Source organism: Coenobita brevimanus, chromosome 93 (genome assembly GCF_032717465.1).
Source record: "Coenobita brevimanus isolate Jiangsu-jjx chromosome 93, ASM3271746v2, whole genome shotgun sequence".
Taxonomy (NCBI): domain Eukaryota; kingdom Metazoa; phylum Arthropoda; class Malacostraca; order Decapoda; family Coenobitidae; genus Coenobita; species Coenobita brevimanus.
This window is the reverse complement of record NC_137046.1, coordinates 46,687,093-46,710,827: the sequence shown is the minus strand read 5'-3', so window position 1 is coordinate 46,710,827 and position 23,735 is coordinate 46,687,093. Positions and strand designations below refer to the sequence as shown.

The window sequence follows — 23,735 nt, the reverse complement described above, 5'->3', positions numbered from 1 at the left end:
GCGAAAAGCTAAAAGAGAGAGAAAGGATCAGGACGTCTTTCATGTGAAGGGAGCTGGAACTGAGAAGGGGAAAGATTACGATGGGAGTGACAAAGGAAATGTTTGTGATGGGGGAAGGAGGGGGGGGAGGGATACATCTTGAATACTAGAGAGAGAGAGAGAGAATCAAAATGGGAGAAAAAAATGACTGTCGTGCGGAAAGGAAGGAGCAAAAGAAGGAAGGGGAAAATTCGTAAAAGAGGGAAAAGCGAGAGTACTCAGGTGAAGTTAGGAGATGGAGTGGATGGAAAAACTCAGGGTGGTAGAGATAAAAGGGAAAAAGTTTGGGGGCGAGTGAAAAAAATGAGAATGGAAGAAAATGAGTTTAGAGTACGGCGGGGGAAAGAGAGAAGGGAAAATCAGGAAAAAGAGAGGGAGGAGAGAGTTTTTCATGAAGAGGGAAAACGGGGGAATTTTTTGGGTGGGGGAGAAATGGGAAAGATTGAGACTGGACGGACGAGGGAATAATGAAATGGGGAGGAGAGAGAGAGAGAGAGAGAGAGAGAGAGAGAGAGAGAGAGAGAGAGAGAGAGAGAGAGAGGTGGGATGGAACCAGAATGGGAGAAAAAGAAGAAAGGCTTTAGAGGAGGAGGAGCGGGAGGAGGAGGAGGAGGAGGAAATGAGGGATAATGTAGGATGAAAGGATGTTTTTGAGAGAGAGAGAGAGAGAGAGAGAGAGAGAGAGAGAGAGAGAGTTGGAAAACATAGAGTGAGAAAAAAGAGGACATTAAAGCTATCCCTCGGAAAACTTGCGAGAAAAAAGGGTGTACTTAAGGTAATGAGGGAATTCTGAATAACGCAAGGGGGAGATGGAGGAAATTAAGAAGAGGAGAGAATTGAGGAGGGGGTAAGGAAAACCACTCTTCTTCCAAGTGTCCTCGCTTTCACGTTTCTCTCTACCTCATCCATGTATATATTTGACAGCCATCGTGATATAATACAGTCCCGTTTCAGTCTAACAGTAAAGCTAAATTTCTCACATAAAGTACTGTTCACTCTCACATCTGCTTCTGCTCCATCATACATACTCTGGACAGTACTGACTAATCAACCCTCCACCTGAATACATACATGAGCATCTTCCATAACCCTTGCCGGTGGACTTATATTAATTGCTTTCTCCAGATACATAAATCATATACGCAACTTTTTGTCCGCTTCCAGAAATCTTAGCACAAATATGTAATCAGCACATCCATTGCCTTCTCTGAATTCATCCTAGTCCTCACACTTTCTTTTTTTCTAACTACCTTCACCCAGTCAACCAACACTCTATCATTCCTATCACACTCAACAACCAGATACTCTTGTGTTTCCCAGTAACTCTCCTATCACCCATCCCTTATACAAGTGTGTAGTTATATTTCCTTCCATTCCTCAGGTACATTCCGTTGTATCCACACTAATGAACATAGCTTCCAGGGACGGTCTGTTATTAACTTTCCTTCCCAGAACAACAATTCTCAGCTAATACCATCCACTCTTGAAGCCTTTCCTCTCTTGAACCTCATCACTGTTGAACATAACTCTCCTCCAGTGATCTTTCTCTTCCAGCTACTGGTCTAGCTCTCACCAAATCCTACATCAAAACATCTTTTTCACTTTGTACATTCAGCTACTGGCTGAAATATTTTCTCCTCTCCAATACCTCACTCCTAACCATTAACACTATACCATCCATTTTCTTCACTCCTCTGCTTCTCCCACTGTCACCTCTTAATCTCACTTCTTTCCAAGGCAACTTCGAATGTTTTTCATTTGCCTTCTTCCAACTTTCCTTTGCCACTTTACTTTTTTTTTTTTTTAATACATACACACCTCCCTTTTCCGTCTCTTTGTTTCCCTCTCTTCCTAGACTCCACTGCTACTCTCAGTTTCTGACTTCACCTAACTGACTCTGCGACCACGACATAATTACGAGTACCGGTGTGTCCTCCTTACACCACACACCTTTGCTTTCTGCATATACGTCCTCCTTTAATATTCTCTGTTTTTCCCCCTCTTCACAAACATCGTCTAACTATCTAACTTCTGTATCAAAGTTTCACTGAACTTCTTCCTGTTACCCTCTACCTGCAGTTTCATATTCAGAACACCCAGCATTTTACCTGATTTATGCTTTTATTCCGCCATCTGTTCACATTTCTAATATTTGGCCAAAGTTTTTTTTTTTTTTTTTTTTTGTGAATGCGGAAGAAAATGGATGGAAGTCTGTGGTAAAGGAAGGAATAAAAGGGAAACCACAGGAATAGGGGAAAATGAAAAGACATAAAAGGTAAGGAGAGAAGGGGACAGCAAGGGGAGAAGGAGAGGTAGCAGAATAGCGTGAAAAGGAGAGGGGAAAGAAAAGGGAAAATTCTAGGGAGAAATGCGGGAGAGAGAGAGAGAGAGAGAGAGAGAGAGAGAGAGAGAGAGAGCTGCGTGTGTGTGTGTGTGTGTGTGTGTGTGTGTGTGTGTGTGTGTGTGTGTGTGTATCCTGCCCACCCCTACACACACACACACACCCCTCTAATGGCACCCACATAGTCAACAATAGTCACGTCTGCTCCTTCCACCCTCAGCCTCTCGCCTCGCCATCTGTTTTTACTCTTTTTCTCTCTCGCCTGCTTGAGTCCGGGGCTTTTGTGGTCTTGTATTTTTGGCTGTGCTTTGCTTTTATTCAGTATAGACCCGGGATATACAGTAGTTATTTTCAGATTTTAATGCTCTGTGTTCCCGAGTTTATTTCCACATCATCCGTTCTGTTATGGATCCCCTATTGCTTTCTCTCTCTCTCTCTCTCTCTCTCTCTCTCTCTCTCTCTCTCATTCTTTTTACTTTTCTCCAAACTTGGATCCCCTGTTGCTTTCTCTCTCTCTCTCTCTCTCTCTCTCTCTCTCTCTCTCTCTCTCTCTCATTCTTTTTACTTTTCTCCAAACTTACTCCTTGCTTTTCCCTTCTTTTCATGTCTTCATTTTATTTATCCTTCCATTTTCCTCTGAATTTACTTCAGTTGCATTCCACGATCTCTAAGTTATATGTCTTTACAATGTTCGTTTCTCCTCCTCCTCTTTATCCTCTTTTTCTTCCTCCTCCTCCTCCTCCCCCTCTTCTTCTTTCTCTTCTTATCATTATCCTTTTCTCCCCTGAACCTTTCCTGTTTACGACTGTTCCGAAATGGCCTTCTCGCTCCCTATTCTAGAACTCTCTCTCTCTCTCTCTCTCTCTCTCTCTCTCTCTCTCTCTCTCTCTCTCTCTCTCTCTCATTTCTAAGCATATCTTCCTCACGCCTCACTCACTCCTCACTCCGTTTTTCCTCATTCACCCAGTCCTCTTAATCGTTACTCTCTTTTCCATTTTCCTCCTGTAATAGCTTCTCTCTCGCCTCGCTTCTTTATTCATCTTCCCCCCTTTTTTTTCATTCTATTTCCATGTCTCCTCTTCTCACCCTACGTTAGCTTCTTCTCTCCCTCCCTTCTTTACTCATCTTTCTCTTTTGCACACGCTCTTCTTGTTTCAATTCTGTTTTCATTATTATTCTCTTCCTTTACTTCCTTTCTTTATTTTTGTCCCATAGTTTCTACGTATCTTGTACTTTTCTTTCGCCTTTCTTCTTAACAGTGCATCTTTTCCTCCCATTATCTTTCTCCGTCATTCCAAACCTTCCTGTCATCCACATTTTCTTCGCTAATCTTAATTCCACTCTTCGCGTCCTTATCATTTTATTCTCTCATTTTCGCCACGCAATGTTTGTTTTTCTTTATACTCCTTTTCCACTCTCAGACAATCACTTTCTCGTATTCAGTCCTTCTCCGCCCATTCTCCTTTCCCTTTACTCCTCTTTCCAACACCCTCATTTAGACTCTTTCACTAAAGGCATTGGTTCCTCCCAGCACTTCTCTACCTTCATCTCTCCACCTTCTTTCCTCTCTCTCTTCTCTCTCTCATTTCACTTAGTCAGTCCCCTCTCGATGTTCTCTTTTTCTTCTCCCTTGCACTTGGTCTTGCTCTTCTCTCTTTGGTCTTCCCATGTCTTTCACTTTTTCTGTCTTTGTATTTTCTCTTTTTATTTTTCTGTCTTCCTTTTATCGAAACCCCACTTCCTGTGACGTCTCTGTTTTCACTTGTAATTTAGTCCTTTATTTCTTTCATTTCCACCCATATTTGATTCTTTTATTTCAGTTTTCCCTTTTTCATTTTATCCATTTTCTTTTTCCCCACAATCCCTTCGCTTCATGCGTTTTACCTCTCTCACACATTCCTTTCTTTAATCCTAAATTTCTCTCTTCGTCTCACACCCTCTTCAATTTACTTTCACTTTCGCCAACCACTCCGTTTTTATACTTCCTTCCCACTCTCAGACAATCACTTCCTTGCATTCAGTTCTCCTCCCATTCTCCTTTCCCTTCACACTTCTTGCCAGCACGAGCGTTTAGATTCCTTTCCTTTTTTTTTTTTTTTTTTTTTTTTGATTTTTTTTTTAGGAAAGGTTTTGGTTTCTCGCATTTTTTTTCTCTGCTAGGAGGCTTATGGTCATTATTTTTGGCTGCCAGAATTCCCCCTCCTCCTCCTCAATCTACTTAGCATAAAAAATAAAATGATTCTATATACTGTTTGCGAGATCACCCTCAGTAATACCTATTATTACAAGAGGCTTCTTGCAAAATCATAATCTCTCTCTCTCTCTCTCTCTCTCTCTCTCTCTCTCTCTCTCTCTCTCTCAACAATGCGGATCAAAGATTTTCGCCAAGTGGAGTCCTTTTCTTGTCTTTCTGGATACACTCCTGTCTTCAAACACTCCTTCGTTGCCTCAGGTCCAACACCCCTTCTTCAGTGACGCAACTCTTCTCAGTATTCTCACTGAACACGTACACTACAAAATGAACAACTATTTTGCACCGGCCAACTACAGGCTATGTTATTTGTGTTGATATTGACTTTTCACTTACAGTGTCAGAAGCCTTAATCATTTGCATCTCTAGGAGCATTCTTGTCCATCAGTCTTTCGCTAACGATTTTTGGACACGAGTTGCTTCACGCCGGTAGTCTTAGCGACCTTGGTGAAGTTACACCTTACCACCCTTTCACACCACACCATACATTATCACCCACACCACACCACACCACATCACACCACACCATACATAATCACCCTTCCACACCACACCACACCACACCACACCACACCACAACAAGGGCTTTAACTAAAAGGTCCCAACGCTTCTGTTTCTGGTTCTTCTGTACATGTTTTAAAATTGAGGAGTGGCCGCTCATCTTGTAATGGTTAAACACATTCAGTTATTTAGCGTTTTCCAGTCTTCATCAACTCCTCATTACTTCACATCATCACCATCATCGTTAGTAACAGCATAATCATCATCATAAACAATACCAGCAGTATCATCATCATGATCATCATCATCTCATTCCACCACTACGCTTTATATCCCATCATTGCCTCCTTCTCCTCCCAGCACCTTCTCTTCAATGCCTCACTTCCATTCAGTAGTGCTTTTTCTGTGTCCCACTTTCTTCCTATCCTCACACAATACCTGCTTCTCTCAGCGTCTCCTTTCTCAGGCTTCCACCTCTTCGCAACACCATCCTTTGAACTCAGTGCCTTAGCTCCTCACAGGTCTCTTCGCCTGTGTGTCATCTCTTTCTAAAAATAAATTGTTAACCCTTTCACAACGAAGACCTTAGTTATACATTTTTCTTTCTCTCCCAGGCGATTTTATTGAGCTTAGTAGGGGTTTTGCTAACTGGAGGGGTTGTATTTTGTATAGCCATTATTGACATCTTTATTTAAAAAGTCTCTCTTAGTTAGATTCTGTAGTCCGGTGCTGGTAAGGATTATACAGAAAAATCATCTTAGGGACGGTATGAAAACCCTCCAACGCCCAGTCATCCAGGCAGCCCTCCATCACTGTCACTCCTCCTCCTTTCATAAACTTTCTTATGAGCCCCATCTCTGCTCGTATATCTTTTTGTCTGCCTGTCTGTCAATCTGTCTGTGCATCTTTTTATCTGTCTACTTTTATCAGTGAATCTGCCTGTCCATCAGTCTATGTCTGTCTGTGTATCTATCTACTGTATGTCTTTTTCTGTCTAGATTTTTCGTACCTCATCTTAGCGCTTAGTTTCCTGGAACCGTCATTTACTGGTACGATTCTTCCCAACACTGTATGAAAGACCGTGATTTAGTTTATGCCCGTCCAAACCCCCATTTTCAACCACATATCACTCAACTTTCTGCCTACCGTACTTTCTAAACTCAGTTCCTTCCCAACCCTCTAGCAACACCTCTTTTTTAACTCAGATCCTCCCCAACTTTCTGTCAGTACTTGTTTTTCAATCAGTCTCCTACCAACACAAATTTCTACACAGTCACTCCTCAGGCTCTTACGAAAACCTCTCTGACAATCCTTACTCCACCCAAACTTTCTTCCGGCATCTCTTCTTTCAACTTCAGTCACCATTCAGCCTCTAGCTAACCATCTCTTTTAACTCAGACTTTCTAAACCCAGGGTTTCTCTCACTACAGACGGTGAGGACGACTGCGCTGATCGTGGGCACCTTCCTGATAGGGTGGGGTCCTGCGGTGATCAAGTTCGTGCTGTTGTGTGACCACTGTCCACTCAAGCCCAGTCAGTTCACCTTCACCTCGCTCTTCGCTATGGGCGCCACCGTCAACATCATCTACTGCCTCAAGGTAACACTGTAGCAGCCAGTCCTGTATTACCTGTAGCTCAATACATTTAACCATTTCAGCCCAAGGACGTCATTGGTATTTTGTTTTTACAGTTAGAAAACGATTTTTTCTCCTGCTATCGTTTTTCGAGAGTCCTGTCCTTGATATATTTAAACTTATTTCTGTGTTCAGCGAAGACATTACACATAAAACACAAGTTCACCTACACTGCGTAAATTGAATTAATAATGACCATGAAGTACCGAAAAGTAGCCGAAGTAGAAACGTGCTAATTATTTGTTCATTTATATTACTTACGTATTGTATTAACATAGACCTATATAAGCATTCATGAATTATTACAGCTGTTGGTAAAGTATATGTTTTAATTACGTTCGGTCATATTTCGCAGAAGTTACTGGTGCTCTGCAAAACACAGTATGAATATCTTTTGCTGCGTGTTAAGCGTGGGAGGTAAAGAAAGCCTGGTTCGCTGTTGTCAGACCATCAATCAACACGTTTTGTGTATTAAAACTCTCAACTGTAGATGTCTTTGGGGAAATTACAATGCCAACGTAGGCCCTAATTGGATGCCAATTTTTTTTTCACCTGTCCGAGAACAAAGAAGCACTTTCAACCAGACCTACTGGTCTGCTCCCCACTCTGCTACGCCACACCCACACTAGGACCCCGACTGACAAGTTTGTAGCCAATCCTATGCCGTAACCAGGATTTGTTTTTTCTTTCTTTCTTTAAGGAAAAACAAGAGAAATAGTAAGTTTCTGCACTCCCGTTTCCTTTTCCTTCCCTGCGACACAGAATAACTTACGGTGGTGTTTTTCTCTGGTATATAACTTAGAACTGTCTTTACAAGACGGACAAGACATGGGATGATTTTCTGTTCTCCCTGACCTTCTCGACAGACGATTTTTTTTTTTTAAATCTTAGGAGAGAACTCATGTAATGGAAGAATATAAAGTAAACATTGAGACTAGGTATGTGCTGATTCAAAAGGAAACATATATATATATATATATATATATATATATATATATATATATATATATACTGTATATATATATATATATATATATATATATATATATATATATATATATATATATATATATATTATATGAAATGAACTGCGACGATATGAAAGTGGACGGCGTCGATAAGTGTTTGAGAGGTTATAGAAGTACATTACTTTGGTGAATTAGTATTTGCTGAATCAATGTTTGTCATTAGAAGCAAGATTTGTCATAAGAAAACATGGAAAGACGTGGTATAGATAATTTCTCCTCTGCTGGGTCTCACAGATTATGACCAAGAGTGATGTGCATATCCTTTTTTTCACACTGAGAAAAGTATATAGCATTTATTGATCTGATTCAGCAGAGTTTCATATGGCCTTTACAACTCCTTCCTATCAAACAGAATTATCTTATAGGTAAATTTGCTCGCGCGCGAATGAGTAAAACATCAGTCACACCCAAGCAAGTCAGCCAATTGCCACCAAAATTGGCACATGTGTCACGGGGTTTTTATAATATCACGGTAATTTTGGAATAAATGCTTAAATATTATTTAAATTGATATTAATATTCAATAATATTAAAGAGCAGGGACAATGATTGTCTTGCTAAACCGTGCAACGATTCTCTAAGAACGAGAATTTAAAGACTTTCTCAACAGTACACAGCAGAGACTAATTACTCACAATTGCTGAATTACTGTACTGTTAGCCTCTGGAGAAAGTTACTTCACCCCTGACAATAAATAACTAATACTAATAATAATATCAGGCTCTTGCTGATGCTTTAACTCCTATCTGGCACAACGGATTTTAATTTAATACAACAAGACTGGTCTGAGTACCAGTTATGAAAGCAAACGTTTATGCAAGCTAGGAGCTATACGGAAAATAAGCTTAATTTAGAGAAATGAAACAAGATTTTACTTTACACTGAGCTCAAGAAAGGAACTGTTAAATTTATTGATTACAAAAAAATAAATTTAACGTTACAATTCAAATCAAATTAATGAGACGCACTCACTCACTCACACAAAAGCTAAATACTTATGCCTAGGAAAAAACACCTTAACTAAACTCTTAAGACTACAAAATACAAAAGGGAAATACTATAGTCGATGAATGCTTTGTATCACCGAGGTGGGAGTTTGAAGAAACCGTACTCTGTGGAGCTTGGATGCTAGCTGACTTCTCACACTGCTGGCACAGGACCTCTCTCCGTCAAGGCAAATACTAGACTGAATTCAAATGCATTGTATGGGCAGGACGCACAAGCCACCGGAAGAAGGCGTGGCTAATGGTTTAGGCAAGCAGAGGCGAACGATAAAGAAACAATTGTATCGCTCAGTAGAGCACTTAGTGACGTGCATTAAATCGGTCACTTTTGAAAGTGACGAATGTTTTGAAAGGTATACTCCGAAATGGAGGGAGAAACGGTTAGCTGAGCGATACACAGTGAGTTTTCCACTAATAATTCGTGGCTTCTCACAAAAGGGAAATGTTGCGAATTGATTCGTGACATTACGCCCTTACAAAGTTAAATTTTTTCCTTATGGGAAAAAATTTGTGGATATATATATATATATGTACACATCCTAAGTCATTCGCACAAGATTCACACTGTGGTGTGTGTGCTATCCTGCTACAGGAGAAAGTCGCAGTCGCCAGTGAGCGAAAAAAACCTCGTATTTACGTTAATAGAAGCAAGCTTGAGGGAAAACTCCGTGACGACGGTGAAAATCCTGTACTCAGGTCAAACTGAGCGAAAATTCGCTACATTTACACTGACAACTAATTGTTGTGTAGCGTGGTGTATGTAATACACGGTGTAGGTGTGACAGTTGTAGTGTAACTGTACCTACGTGTAAAATGACACAGTAAATAATAATATGGCGACGACGAAGGCAGAGGAGAAGAGGCGGCAGCGTGCGGCAGACGATCAGCTGGCCCGCACAGCAAAACTGCTACACCCATTGCTGAACCTGCAAAACCAATTGAGGTGGAGCATCAAAAGTGTCAATGAGACAAAATTTTATTATGTTACAATTACTCTCTGCCCAGCAGTCAGTGCTACGATGTACATTCGAGGTCGCCATTAATTATAGCACACAATTATGGTCGGCAAGTTGAGAATCCTTGTGCAAACTCGGATCTTCCATAGCCTCGAACTGCACACGGGTCCTCAACCTGTGCCTTAACCTACAGTACTTATATTAATATCGGGGAGCTGAGAATCCTTGTGCAAACTTGGGTCTTCCATAGCCTCAAGTCGCCTCTGCGGAGTTCTCTCTCGAACTTCCCCCTTAACCTACAGTACAATACTTATATTAGTACCGGGAAGCTGAGAATCCTTGTGCAAACTTGGGTCTTCCATAGCCTCAAGTCGCCTCTGCGGAGTTCTCTCTCGAACTTCCCCCTTAACCTACAATACAATACTTATATTAGTACCGGGAAGCTGAGAATCCTTGTGCAAACTTGGGTCTTCCATAGCATCAAGTCGCCTCTGCGGAGTTCTCTCTCGAACTTCCCCCTTAACCTACGGTACATAATATGTATGTACAGGCCCTGGACATAATGTGTCCCGTGGGGCCAATGGGCGAGACGTCAGGTCTGCACCCACTTCACCACTACCCTGTCTCTCAACTGACTCAGAGATTACAGGTGTGGTTATGAATGGCACAGGAAGGGCATGTCCCTGATTAGTGGTGATACTTTGGCACACACTGCAGGAACAGACAAAACTATCTATGTCTCGTCCCATCCCTGGCCAGAAAAAGTCAGCTCGGATACGGCCCTGGGTCTTCCTTTTGCCCATGTGACCTCCTGAGGCTGAACAATGACCCCATTGTAACACTGCTAGGCGGTACTTGGCGGGAACGACAAACTGCAGTCGAACCTCGCCCTCGGGTGTTCGTGACTCACGGTAGAGCCGTCCTTATTTACGAAGGAACTTAGCTCGACCTCCCCGTGAATACTTAATCACTCGACCCTTTTGTTTGTTCCGCACGGCAGCAAGTGTCGGGTCAGAATGTTGTTCTTGTACAAGTTGACTACACATCAGATCTTGTGGCGATTCAATGATCACTGGGGTGACACAGTCTGGAGCCTCAGCCATGGCTCGTGTTACCGCAGCAGCCGAAGTCTGAGTAGCGTCATCGGAGCAACTATCCTTGACTCCATTAATATTTCCAATGATGAGGTCAAATAAAGTTCTGGCATGACAACTGCAAGTGTCATACCAGTATAAAATGGAGATACCACCTGAATACATGCCTCAGGGAACACTCTCACTGATCCATCAATAAGGTTTGCATGGATCTGTCGACCTGTGTACTGCTCAGGACGAATTAAACTCTGCTTAACAGAGCAACCTGAGGAACCATTGTCTCTCAGGACCTTCACAGGAATGTCTCCCACAAACCCTGGCTGAACAAGGAAGGTACTGTCACCTGTGGGAGGGCCTGTGGAGGAAGCAGCTAGCCACTCATGAGGCTGCTGAATTGATGTGGCAAACATTGTGCCTTGAGGGTTATATACTTGAGAAGATGGAACATTGGCCACCTGTGGAGGGGGGTTCACTGTCACTGTGGGACTAGTGAACTTTGGGGAAGTACCCACACTGGTAGGGACGTGACCACCGTGCTGCTGCTGAGGAATGAAGGCTGCGTTCGCTTCCTGCCTCTTTTGAGCTGGTGGCGAAAAAGTTTGTCCCGACGGTTGGTTGCGTGGCTGATACTGCTACTGGTTAGGGTACTTGTTGTACCTCTTCCACTCAGGTTTCTGAGTGTTTTGCCCCTGGTCCTTCTGCGGTTTGCTTGGACCTTGACCATTACTCTGAGAATGGCCTTGGTGCTGGGATTCAGTCTGAGACGGCTTCCCAGACTTGGCAGTATCTTTTCTGCTCCAGGTGTTTTGCTTACGAGTTTGATACCCGTATGCAGTAAAGAATGCATCAGCCTTTTCTGCCATTTGGCTGGCATCTTTCACCTGGCTGATCTTAAGCTGTGCTATGAGCTCAGCAGGCCACGACCTCTCTAGCTGTGTACGCAGCATAAGGTCAATTATCCCCTCACGCGTGGAAGGAGTTTCATCTTTCTCCATCCACTCATTTAAGTAAGCTGTGAGACGATCAAGGAACTGAACAGCTGTCTCCTTGTCTTGGAGACGAGCTCGCATGAACTTTGGCGTCGTCTACTGTGAGACCATACGCCTTAATGAGTGCAGCTTTCATCATCTCGTATGTGAGATTGTCTCCACGAATTCTGTGGAGAATATCGAGGGCAGGGCCCTCAAATAAACTAAGAAATTGGATCCGCTTAGCTGCCTCATCCAGTTGATACATGTCTGCCATGTCCTCAAAACGAGCTATGTACGGCTCGATTCGCTCGCTTTCCTTGTATGAAGGAAGCTTGATGCGTGGGGTCGCCAGGACATGTGCAGGGAGAACGCTCGTGGAGCTTGGACCAACTGCACCAGACGTGTCTGAAGCTAAGGAATCTTGCTGGAGCTTCATCACTTCAAGTTCATGTTTTTCTCGTGCCTCTCGTTCGGCACGTTCATATTCACGTTGTTCTCACTCGCGTTCCAAGTCGAGTTCGCGCTGTTTTTGCTCGTGTTCACGCTCCTTCTCACGCTGCTCTTGTTCATATGCACGCTCTCTTTCACGTTCCTCATGCTGTTCTCGCTCGTATTCACGCTGTTCCCGCTCGTATTTGCGCTGAATCTTACGCTCTTCATGGGCATCATTCTCGCGCTGCTGCTCCTGATTATGCCGTGAGAGTATATACTCTTTAATTTCGGTTGGGTCCGAAAGACCCATTTCTTTGGCTTCCTGTAAAAATACAGTAGTAGCCATGGCGCTAATTTATTAAGCAAAACCGAAATTGAGTACTGACTGCTTAGCGACGAATATTAATAAACACAAGTAAAGAGTACAGACACAAGCTAGTGGTGACCAGTCTTATCCAGTTAACTGGCAAAGAATAAATCAAAAATGTAAATGGCTGGGAAGACTCAATAATAAACACAATGGGTACGCCGACTTCCCAGGAGCGAATAAAATCGTCTGGCGTTACCAAGAATAAACTAGAGTTAAGTACTCTATTGATTAATAAAGCAAAAACTCACTTGCTAAATTAACGGTAAACACCAGTAAACTTGTGCCTATAAACTTTAATTATAAATACCTAAATATGAATGAGTGAGCACTATCTCGTGAATAGCTTTAGAGCTAGGAGTTAATATCCTGGCGAGGTCGCCTATTGTCACGGGGTTTTTATAATATCACGGTAATTTTGGAATAAATGCTTAAATATTATTTAAATTGATATTAATATTCAATAATATTAAAGAGCAGGGACAATGATTGTCTTGCTAAATCGTGCAACGATTCTCTAAGAACGAGAATTTAAAGACTTTCTCAACAGTACACAGCAGAGACTAATTACTCACAATTGCTGAATTACTGTACTGTTAGCCTCTGGAGAAAGTTACTTCATTCCTGACAATAAATAACTAATACTAATAATAATATCAGGCTCTTGCTGATGCCTTAACTCCTATCTGGCACAACGGATTTTAAGTTAATACAACAAGACTGGTCTAAGTACCAGTTATGAAAGCAAACGTTTATGCAAGCTAGGAGCTATACGGAAAATAAGCTTAATTTGGAGAAATGAAACAAGATTTTACTTTACACTGAGCTCAAGAAAGGAACTGTTAAATTTATTGATTACAAAAAAATAAATTTAACGTTACAATTCAAATCAAATTAATGAGACGCACTCACTCACTCACACAAAAGCTAAATACTTACGCCTAGGAAAAAACACCTTAACTAAACTCTTAAGACTACAAAATACAAAAGGGAAATACTATAGTCGATAAATGCTTTGTATCACCGAGGTGGGAGTTTGAAGAAACCGTACTCTGTGGAGCTTGGATGCTAGTTGACTTCTCACACTGCTGGCACAGGACCTCTCTCCGTCAAGGCAAACACTAGACTGAATTCAAGTGCATTGTATGGGCAGGACGCACAAGCCATCGGAAGAAGGCGTGGCTAATGGTTTAGGCAAGCAGAGGCGAACGATAAAGAAACAATTGTATCGCTCAGGAGAGCACTTAGTGACGTGCATTAAATCGGTCACTTTTGAAAGTGACGAATGTTTTGAAAGGTATACTCCGAAATGGAGGGAGAAACGGTTAGCTGAGCAATACACAGTGAGTTTTCCACTAATAGTTCGTGGCTTCTCACAAAAGGGAAATGTCGCGAATTGGTTCGTGACATTACGCCCTTACAAAGTTAAATTTTTTCCTTATGGGAAAAAATTTGTGGATATATATATATATATATATATATATATGTACACATCCTAAGTCATTCGCACAAGATTCACACTGTGGTGTGTGTGCTATCCTGCTACAGGAGAAAGTCGCAGTCGCCAGTGAGCGAAAAAACCTCGTATTTACGTTAATAGAAGCAAGCTTGAGGGAAAAACTCCGTGACGACGGTGAAAATCCTGTACTCAGGTCAAACTGAGCGAAAATTCGCTGCATTTACACTGACAACTAATTGTTGTGTAGCGTGGTGTATGTAATACACGTTGTAGGTGTGACAGTTGTAGTGTAACTGTACCTACGTGTAAAATGACACAGTAAATAATAATATGGTGACGACGAAGGCAGAGGAGAAGAGGCGGCAGCGTGCGGCAGACGATCAGCTGGCCCGCACAGCAAAACTGCTACACCCATTGCTGAACCTGCAAAACCAATTGAGGTGGAGCATCAAAAGTGTCAATGAGACAAAATTTTATTATGTTACAATTACTCTCTGCCTAGCAGTCAGTGCTATGACGTACATTCGAGGTCGCCATTAATTATAGCACACAATTATTGTCGGCAAGTTGAGAATCCTTGTGCAAACTCGGGTCTTCCATAGCCTCGAACTGCACACGGGTCCTCAACCTGTGCCTTAACCTACAGTACTTATATTAATATCGGGGAGCTGAGAATCCTTGTGCAAACTTGGGTCTTCCATAGCCTCAAGTCGCCTCTGCGGAGTTCTCTCTCGAACTTCCCCCTTAACCTACGGTACATAATATGTATGTACAGGCCCTGGACATAATGTGTCCCGTGGGGCCAATGGGCGAGACGTCAGGTCTGCACCCACTTCACCACTACCCTGTCTCTCAACTGACTCAGAGATTACAGGTGTGGTTATGAATGGCACAGGAAGGGCATGTCCCTGATTAGTGGTGATACTTTGACACACACTGCAGGAACGGACAAAACTATCTATGTCTCGTCCCATCCCTGGCCAGAAAAAGTCAGCTCGGATACGGCCCTGGGTCTTCCTTTTGCCCATGTGACCTCCTGAGGCTGAACAATGACCCCATTGTAACACTGCTAGGCGGTACTTGGCGGGAACGACAAACTGCAGTCGAACCTCGCCCTCGAGTGTTCGTGACTCACGGTAGAGCCGTCCTTGTTTACGAAGGAACTTGGCTCGACCTCCCCGTGAATACTTAATCACTCGACCCTTTTGTTTGTTCCGCACGGCAGCAAGTGTCGGGTCAGAATGTTGTTCTTGGACAACAAGTTGACTACACATCAGATCTTGCGGCGATTCAATGATCACTGGGGTGACACAGTCTGGAGCCTCAGCCATGGCTCGTGTTACCGCAGCAGCCGAAGTCTGAGTAGCGTCATCGGAGCAACTATGCTTGACTCCATTAATATTTCCAATGATGAGGTCAAATAAAGGTTCTGGCATGACAACTGCAAGTGTCATACCAGTATAAAATGGAGATGCCACCTGAATACATGCCTCAGGGAACACTCTCACTGATCCATCAATAAGGTTTGCATGGATCTGTCGACCTGTGTACTGCTCAGGACGAATTAAACTCTGCTTAACAGAGCAACCTGAGGAACCATTGTCTCTCAGGACCTTCACAGGAATGTCTCCCACAAACCCTGGCTGAACAAGGAAGGTACTGTCACCTGTGGGAGGGCCTGTGTGTCACGAATCAATTCGCGACATTTCCCTTTTGTGAGAAGCCACGAACTATTAGTGGAAAACTCACTGCGTATCGCTCAGCTAACCGTTTCTTCCTCCATTTCGGGGTACACTTTTCAAAACATTCGTCACTGTTTTCAAAAGTGACCGATTTAATGCACTTCACTAAGTGCTGTACTGAGCGATACTATTGTTTTTTTATTGTTCGCCTCTGCTTGCCTCTGACCGTTAGAAAATGCGGCCGAGTGCTCCGCTTTTCTTTCCCACGACTTGGTCAGTCTAGTATTTGCTGTGACGGAGAAAGGTTCTGTGCTCAGAAGTGGAGAGGTCAGCTAGCACCCCAAGCTCCGTTAGTACAGTTAATCCCAGTACTCCCCCCCCCCTCGGGTGATACATAGCATTCATCGACTGGTATTTCTTTTGTGTATTTTGTAGTTTTAAGAGCTTAGTTAAGGTGTTTTTTTTTTTTCCTAGGCGTAAGTATTTAGCGTTTGTGAGAGTGAGTGAGTGCGTCTCATTTAATTGATTTGAATTGTAACGTTAAATTTATTTTTTGTGATTAATAAATTTATCAGTTCTATTCCTTGAGCTTAATGTAAAGTAAAATCTTGTTTCATTTCTCCATAATTAAGCTTATTTTCCATATAGCTCCTAGCTTGCATAAACGTTTGCTTCCATAACTGGTACTTAGACCAGTCTTGTTGTATTAACTTAAAATCCGTTGTGCCAGGAGTTAAAGCATCAGCAAGAGCCTGTTATTATTATTAGTATTAGTTATTTATTGTCAGGGGTGAAGTAACTTTCTCCAGAGGCTAACAGTACAGTAATTCAGCAATTGTGAGTAATTAGTCTCTGCTGTGTACTGTTGAGAAAGTTTTTGAATTCTCGTTCTTAGAGAATCGTTGCACGATTTAGCAAGACAATCATTGTCCCTGCTCTTTAATATTATTGAATATTAATATCAATTTAAATAACATTTAAGAATTTATTCCAAAATTACCGTGATATAAAAACCCCGTGACAATTGGCGACCTCATTCCAGGATATTAACTCCTAGCTCTAAAGCTATTCACGAGATAGTGCTCACTCATTCATATTTAGGTATTTATAATTAAAGTTTATAGACACAAGTTTACTGGTGTTTACCGTTAATTTAGCAAGTGAGTTTTTGCTTTATTAATCAATAGAGTACTTAACTCTAGTTTATTTTTGGTAACGCCAGACGATTTTATTCGCTCCTGGGAAGTCGGCGTACCCATTGTGTTTATTATTGAGTCTTCCCAGTCATTTACATTTTTGATTTATTCTTGCCAGTTAACTAGATAAGATTGGTCACCACTAGCTTGTGTCTGTATTCTTTATTTGTATTATTAGCATTCGTTTGCTTAATAAATTAGCGCCATGGCTACCGCTGTATTTGTACAGGAAGCCAAAGATATGGGTCTCACTGACCCAGAGAAAATACAGAGTTACGTTCTCTCACGGTTCAATTACGAGCAAGAACGTGAGAAAGACGCTCGTGAACGTGAGCGAGAACAGCGCGAATATGAGCGAGAACAGCGTGAACACGAACAAAAACAACGCGAGCTCGAGTTAGAAAAAGAGCGACAACAGCGCGAACATGAGCAAAAACAGCGCGAACTCGAACTAGTACAAGAGCGAGAACAGCGCGAATACGAGCGTGAACAACGAGACAAAGAACGAGAACATGAACTTGAAGTGATGAAGCTCAAGCGAGATTCCTTGGCTTCAGACACGTCTGGTGCAGTTGGTCCAAGCTCCACGAGCGTTCTCCCTGCACATGTCCTGGCGACCCCACGCATCAAGCTTCCTTCATACAAGGAAAGCGAGCGAATCGAGCCGTACATAGCTCGTTTTGAGGACATGGCAGACTTATATCAACTGGATGAGGCAGCTAAGCGGCTTCAGTTTCTTAGCCTATTTGAGGGCCCTGCCCTCCATATTCTCCACAGAATTCGTGGAGACAATCTCACATATGAGATGATGAAAGCTGCACTCATTAAGGCGTATGGTCTCTCAGTAGACGACGCCAAAGTTCAGTTCATGCGAGCTCGTCTCCAAGACAAGGAGACAGCTGTTCAGTTCCTTGATCGTCTCACAGCTTACTTAAATGAGTGGATGGAGAAAGATGAAACTCCTTCCACGCGTGAGGGGATAATTGACCTTATGCTGCGTACACAGCTAGAGAGGTCGTGGCCTGCTGAGCTCATAGCACAGCTTAAGATCAGCCAGGTGAAAGATGCCAGCCAAATGGCAGAGAAGGCTGACGCATTCTTTACTGCATACGGGTATCAAGCTCGTAAGCAAAACACCTGGAGCAGAAAAGATACTGCCAAGTCTGGGAAGCCGTCTCAGACTGAATCCCAGCACCAAGGCCGTTCTCAGAGTAATGGCCAAGGTCCAAAACCGCAGTGGAAGGACCAGGGGCAAAACACTCAGAAACCTGAGTGGAAGAGGTACAACAAGTACCCTAACCAGCAGCAGTATCAGCCACGCAACCGACCGTCGGGACAAACTTTTTCACCACCAGCTCAAAAGAGGCAGGAAGCGAATGCAGCCTTCATTCCTCAGCAGCAGCCTGGTGGTCACGTCCCTACCAGTGTGGGTACTTCCCCACAGTTCACTAGTCCCACAGTGACAGTGAACCCCCCTCCACAGATGGCCAATGTTCCATCTTCTTCACAAGGCACAATGTTTGCCACATCAATTCAGCAGCCTCATGAGTGGCTAGCTGCTTCCTCCACAGGCCCTCCCACAGGTGACAGTACCTTCCTTATTCAGCCAGGGTTTGTGGGAGACATTCCTGTGAAGGTCCTGAGAGACAATGGTTCCTCAGGTTGCTCTGTTAAGCAGAGTTTAGTTCGGCCTGAGCAGTATACAGGTCGACAGATCCATGCAAAGCTTATTGATGGATCAGTGAGATTGTTCCCTGAGGCATGTATCCAGGTGGCATCTCCATTTTATACTGGTACGACACTTGCAGTTGTCATGCCAGAGCCTCTATTTGACTTTATAGTAGGCAATATTAATGGAGTCAAGGATAGTTGCTCCGATGACGCTACTCAGACTTCGGCTGCTGCGGTAACACGAGCCATGACTGAGGCTCCAGACTGTGTCACCCCAGTGATCATTGAATCGCCGCAAGATCTGATGTGTAGTCAACTTGTTGTACAAGAACAACATTCTGACCCGACACTTGCTGCCGTGCGGAACAAACAAAAGGGTCGAGTGATTAAGTATTCACGGGGAGGTGGAGCCAAGTTCCTTCGTAAACAAGGACGGCTCTACCGTGAGTCACGAACACCCGAGGGCGAGGTTCGACTGCAGTTTGTCGTTCCCGCCAAGTACCGCCTAGCAGTGTTACAATGGGGTCATTGTTCAGTCTCAGGGGGTCACATGGGCAAAAGGAAGACCCAGGGCCGTATCCGAGCTGACTTTTTCTGGCCAGGGATGGGACGGGACATAGATAGTTTTGTCCGTTCTTGCAGTGTGTGCCAAAGTATCACCACTAATCAGGGACATGCCCTTCCTGTGCCATTTGTAACTACACCTGTAATCTCTGAGTCAGTTGAGAGACAGGGTAGTGGTGAAGTGGGTGCAGACCTGACGTCTCGCCCATTGGCCCCACAGGACACATTATGTCCAGGGCCTGTACATACATATTATGTACCGTAAGTTAAGGGGGAAGTTGAGAGGCAACTTGAGGCTATGGAAGACCCAAGTTTGCACAAGGATTCTCAGCTCCCCGATACTAATATAAGTACTGTAGGTTAAGGGGGAAGTTCGAGAGAGAACTGCGCAGTGGCGACTTGAGGCTATGGAAGACCCAAGTTTGCATAAGGATTCTCAGCTCCCCGATACTAATATAAGTACTGTAGGTTAAGGGGGAAGTTCGAGAGAGAACTCCGCAGAGGCGACTTGAGGCTATGGAAGACCCAAGTTTGCACAAGGATTCTCAGCTTCCCGGTACTAATAGAAGTACTGTAGGTTAAGGGGGAAGTTCGAGAGAGAACTCCGCAGTGGCGACTTGAGGCTATGGAAGACCCAAGTTTGCACAAGGATTCTCAGCTCCCCGATACTAATATAAGAACTGTAGGTTATGGCACAGGTTGAGGACCCGTGTGCGGTTCGAGGCTATGGAAGACCCGAGTTTGCACAAGGATTCTCAACTTGCCGACCATAATTGTGTGCTATAATTAATGGCGACCTCGAATGTACGTTGTAGCACTGACTGCTAGGCAGAGAGAGTAATTGTAACATGATAAAATTTTGTCTCATTGACACTTTTGATGCTCCACCTTAATTGGTTTTGCAGGTTCAGCAATGGGTGTAGCAGTTTTGCTGTGCGGGCCAGCTGATCGTCTGCCGCACGCTGCCGCCTCGTCTCCTCTGCCTTCATTGTCGCCATATTATTATTTGCTGTGTCATTTTACACGTAGGTACAGTTACACTACAACTGTCACACCTACACCGTGTATTACATACACCATGCTACACAACAATTAGTTGTCAGTGTAAATGTAGCGAATTTTCGCTCAGTTTGACCTGAGTACAGGATTTTCACCGTCGTCACGGAGTTTTTCCCTCAAGCTTGCTTCTATTAACGTAAATACGAGGTTTTTTTCCGCTCACTGGCGACTGCGACTTTCTCCTGTAGCAGGATAGCACACACACCACAGTGTGAATCTTGTGCGAATGACTTGGGATGTGTTCATATATATATATATCCACAAATTTTTTCCCATAAGGAAAAAATTTAACTTTGTAAGGGCGTAATGTCACGAATCAATTCGCGACATTTCCCTTTTTTGAGAAGCCACGAACTATTAGTGGAAAACTCACTGCGTATCGCTCAGCTAACCGTTTCTTCCTCCATTTCGGGGTACACTTTTCAAAACATTCGTCACTGTTTTCAAAAGTGACCGATTTAATGCACTTCACTAAGTGCTGTACTGAGCGATACTATTGTTTTTTTATTGTTCGCCTCTGCTTGCCTCTGACCGTTGGAAAATGCGGCCGAGTGCTCCGCTTTTCTTTCCCACGACTTGGTCAGTCTAGTATTTGCTGTGACGGAGAAAGGTTCTGTGCTCAGAAGTGGAGAGGTCAGCTAGCACCCCAAGCTCCATTAGTACAGTTAATCCCAGTACTCCCCCCCCCCTCGGGTGATACATAGCATTCATCGACTGGTATTTCTTTTGTGTATTTTGTAGTTTTAAGAGCTTAGTTAAGGTGTTTTTTTTTCCTAGGCGTAAGTATTTAGCTTTTGTGAGAGTGAGTGAGTGCGTCTCATTTAATTGATTTGAATTGTAACGTTAAATTTATTTTTTGTGATTAATAAATTTAACAGTTCTATTCCTTGAGCTTAATGTAAAGTAAAATCTTGTTTCATTTCTCCATAATTAAGCTTATTTTCCATATAGCTCCTAGCTTGCATAAACGTTTGCTTCCATAACTGGTACTTAGACCAGTCTTGTTGTATTAACTTAAAATCCGTTGTGCCAGGAGTTAAAGCATCAGCAAGAGCCTGTTATTATTATTAGTATTAGTTATTTATTGTCAGGGGTGAAGTAACTTTCTCCAGAGGCTAACAGTACAGTAATTCAGCAATTGTGAGTAATTAGTCTCTGCTGTGTACTGTTGAGAAAGTTTTTGAATTCTCGTTCTTAGAGAATCGTTGCACGATTTAGCAAGACAATCATTGTCCCTGCTCTTTAATATTACTGAATATTAATATCAATTTAAATAACATTTAAGAATTTATTCCAAAATTACCGTGATATAAAAACCCCGTGACACTGTGGAGGAAGCAACTAGCCAGTCATGAGGCTGCTGAATTGATGTGGCAAACATTGTGCCTTGAGGGTTATATACTTGAGAAGATGGAACATTGGCCACCTGTGGAGGGGGGTTCACTGTCACTGTGGGACTAGTGAACTTTGGGGAAGTACCCACACTGGTAGGGACGTGACCACCGTGCTGCTGCTGAGGAATGAAGGCTGCATTCGCTTCCTGCCTCTTTTGAGCTGGTGGCAAAAAAGTTTGTCCCGACGGTCGGTTGCGTGGCTGATACTGCTGCTGGTTAGGGTACTTGTTGTACCTCTTCTACTCAGGTTTCTGAGTGTTTTGCCCCTGGTCCTTCTGCTGTTTGCTTGGACCTTGACCATTACTATGAGAACGGCCTTGGTGCTGGGATTCAGTCTGAGACGGCTTCCCAGACTTGGCAGTATCTTTTCTGCTCCAGGTGTTTTGCTTACGAGTTTGATACCCGTATGCAGTAAAGAATGCATCAGCCTTTTCTGCCATTTGGCTGGAATCTTTCACCTGGCAGATCTTTAGCTGTGCTATGAGCTCAGCAGGCCACGACCTCTCTAGCTGTGTACGCAGCATAAGGTCAATTATCCCCTCACGCGTGGAAGGAGTTTCATCTTTCTCCATCCACTCATTTAAGTAAGCTGTGAGATGATCAAGGAACTGAACAGCTGTCTCCTTGTCTTGGAGACGAGCTCGCATGAACTTTGGCGTCGTCTACTGTGAGACCATACGCCTTAATGAGTGCAGCTTTCATCATCTCGTATGTGAGATTGTCTCCACGAATTCTGTGGAGAATATCGAGGGCAGGGCCCTCAAATAAACTAAGAAATTGGATCCGCTTAGCTGCCTCATCCAGTTGATACATGTCTGCCATGTCCTCAAAACGAGCTATGTACGGCTCGATTCGCTCGCTTTCCTTGTATGAAGGAAGCTTGATGCGTGGGGTCGCCAGGACATGTGCAGGGAGAACGCTCGTGGAGCTTGGACCAACTGCACCAGACGTGTCTGAAGCCAAGGAATCTTGCTGGAGCTTCAGCACTTCAAGTTCATGTTTTTCTCGTGCCTCTCGTTCGGCACGTTCATATTCACGTTGTTCTCACTCGCGTTCCAAGTCGAGTTCGCGCTGTTTTTGCTCATGTTCACGCTCCTTCTCACGCTGCTCTTGTTCATATGCACGCTCTCTTTCACGTTCCTCACGCTGTTCTCGCTCGTATTCACGCTGTTCCCGCTCGTAATCGCGCTGAATCTTACGCTCTTCACGGGCATCATTCTCGCGCTGCTGCTCCTGATTATGCCATGAGAGTGTATACTCTTTAATTTCGGTTGGGTCCGAAAGACCCATTTCTTTGGCTTCCTGTAAAAATACAGTAGTAGCCATGGCGCTAATTTATTAAGCAAAACCGAAATTGAGTACGGACTGCTTAGCGACGAATACTAATAAACACAAGTAAAGAGTACAGACACAAGCTAGTGGTGACCAGTCTTATCCAGTTAACTGGCAAAGAATAAATCAAAAATGTAAATGACTGGGAAGACTCAATAATAAACACAATGGGTACGCCGACTTCCCAGGAGCGAATAAAATCGTCTGGCGTTACCAAGAATAAACTAGAGTTAAGTACTCTATTGATTAATAAAGCAAAAACTCACTTGCTAAATTAACGGTAAACACCAGTAAACTTGTGCCTATAAACTTTAATTATAAATACCTAAATATGAATGAGTGAGCACTATCTCGTGAACAGCTTTAGAGCTAGGAGTTAATATCCTGGCGAGGTCGCCAATTGTCACGGGGTTTTTATAATATCACGGTAATTTTGGAATAAATGCTTAAATATTATTTAAATTGATATTAATATTCAATAATATTAAAGAGCAGGGACAATGATTGTCTTGCTAAATCGTGCAACGATTCTCTAAGAACGAGAATTTAAAGACTTTCTCAACAGTACACAGCAGAGACTAATTACTCACAATTGCTGAATTACTGTACTGTTAGCCTCTGGAGAAAGTTACTTCACCCCTGACAATAAATAACTAATACTAATAATAATATCAGGCTCTTGCTGATGCTTTAACTCCTATCTGGCACAACGGATTTTAAGTTAATACAACAAGACTGGTCTAAGTACCAGTTATGAAAG

At 43.1% G+C, this 23,735-nt stretch overlaps 1 protein-coding gene across 1 annotated transcript in view; it reads left to right on the top strand.

The window, feature by feature from the left end:
• Window positions 1-23,735, top strand: part of LOC145412424 (uncharacterized) — a 97,017-nt gene that overhangs the window by 66,181 nt on the left and 7,101 nt on the right. The window contains exon 6 of the mRNA XM_080282309.1: window positions 6,563-6,730. Coding sequence (XP_080138435.1) covers window positions 6,563-6,730 — 168 coding nt within the window. The remainder of the gene's footprint in view (window positions 1-6,562; window positions 6,731-23,735) is intronic.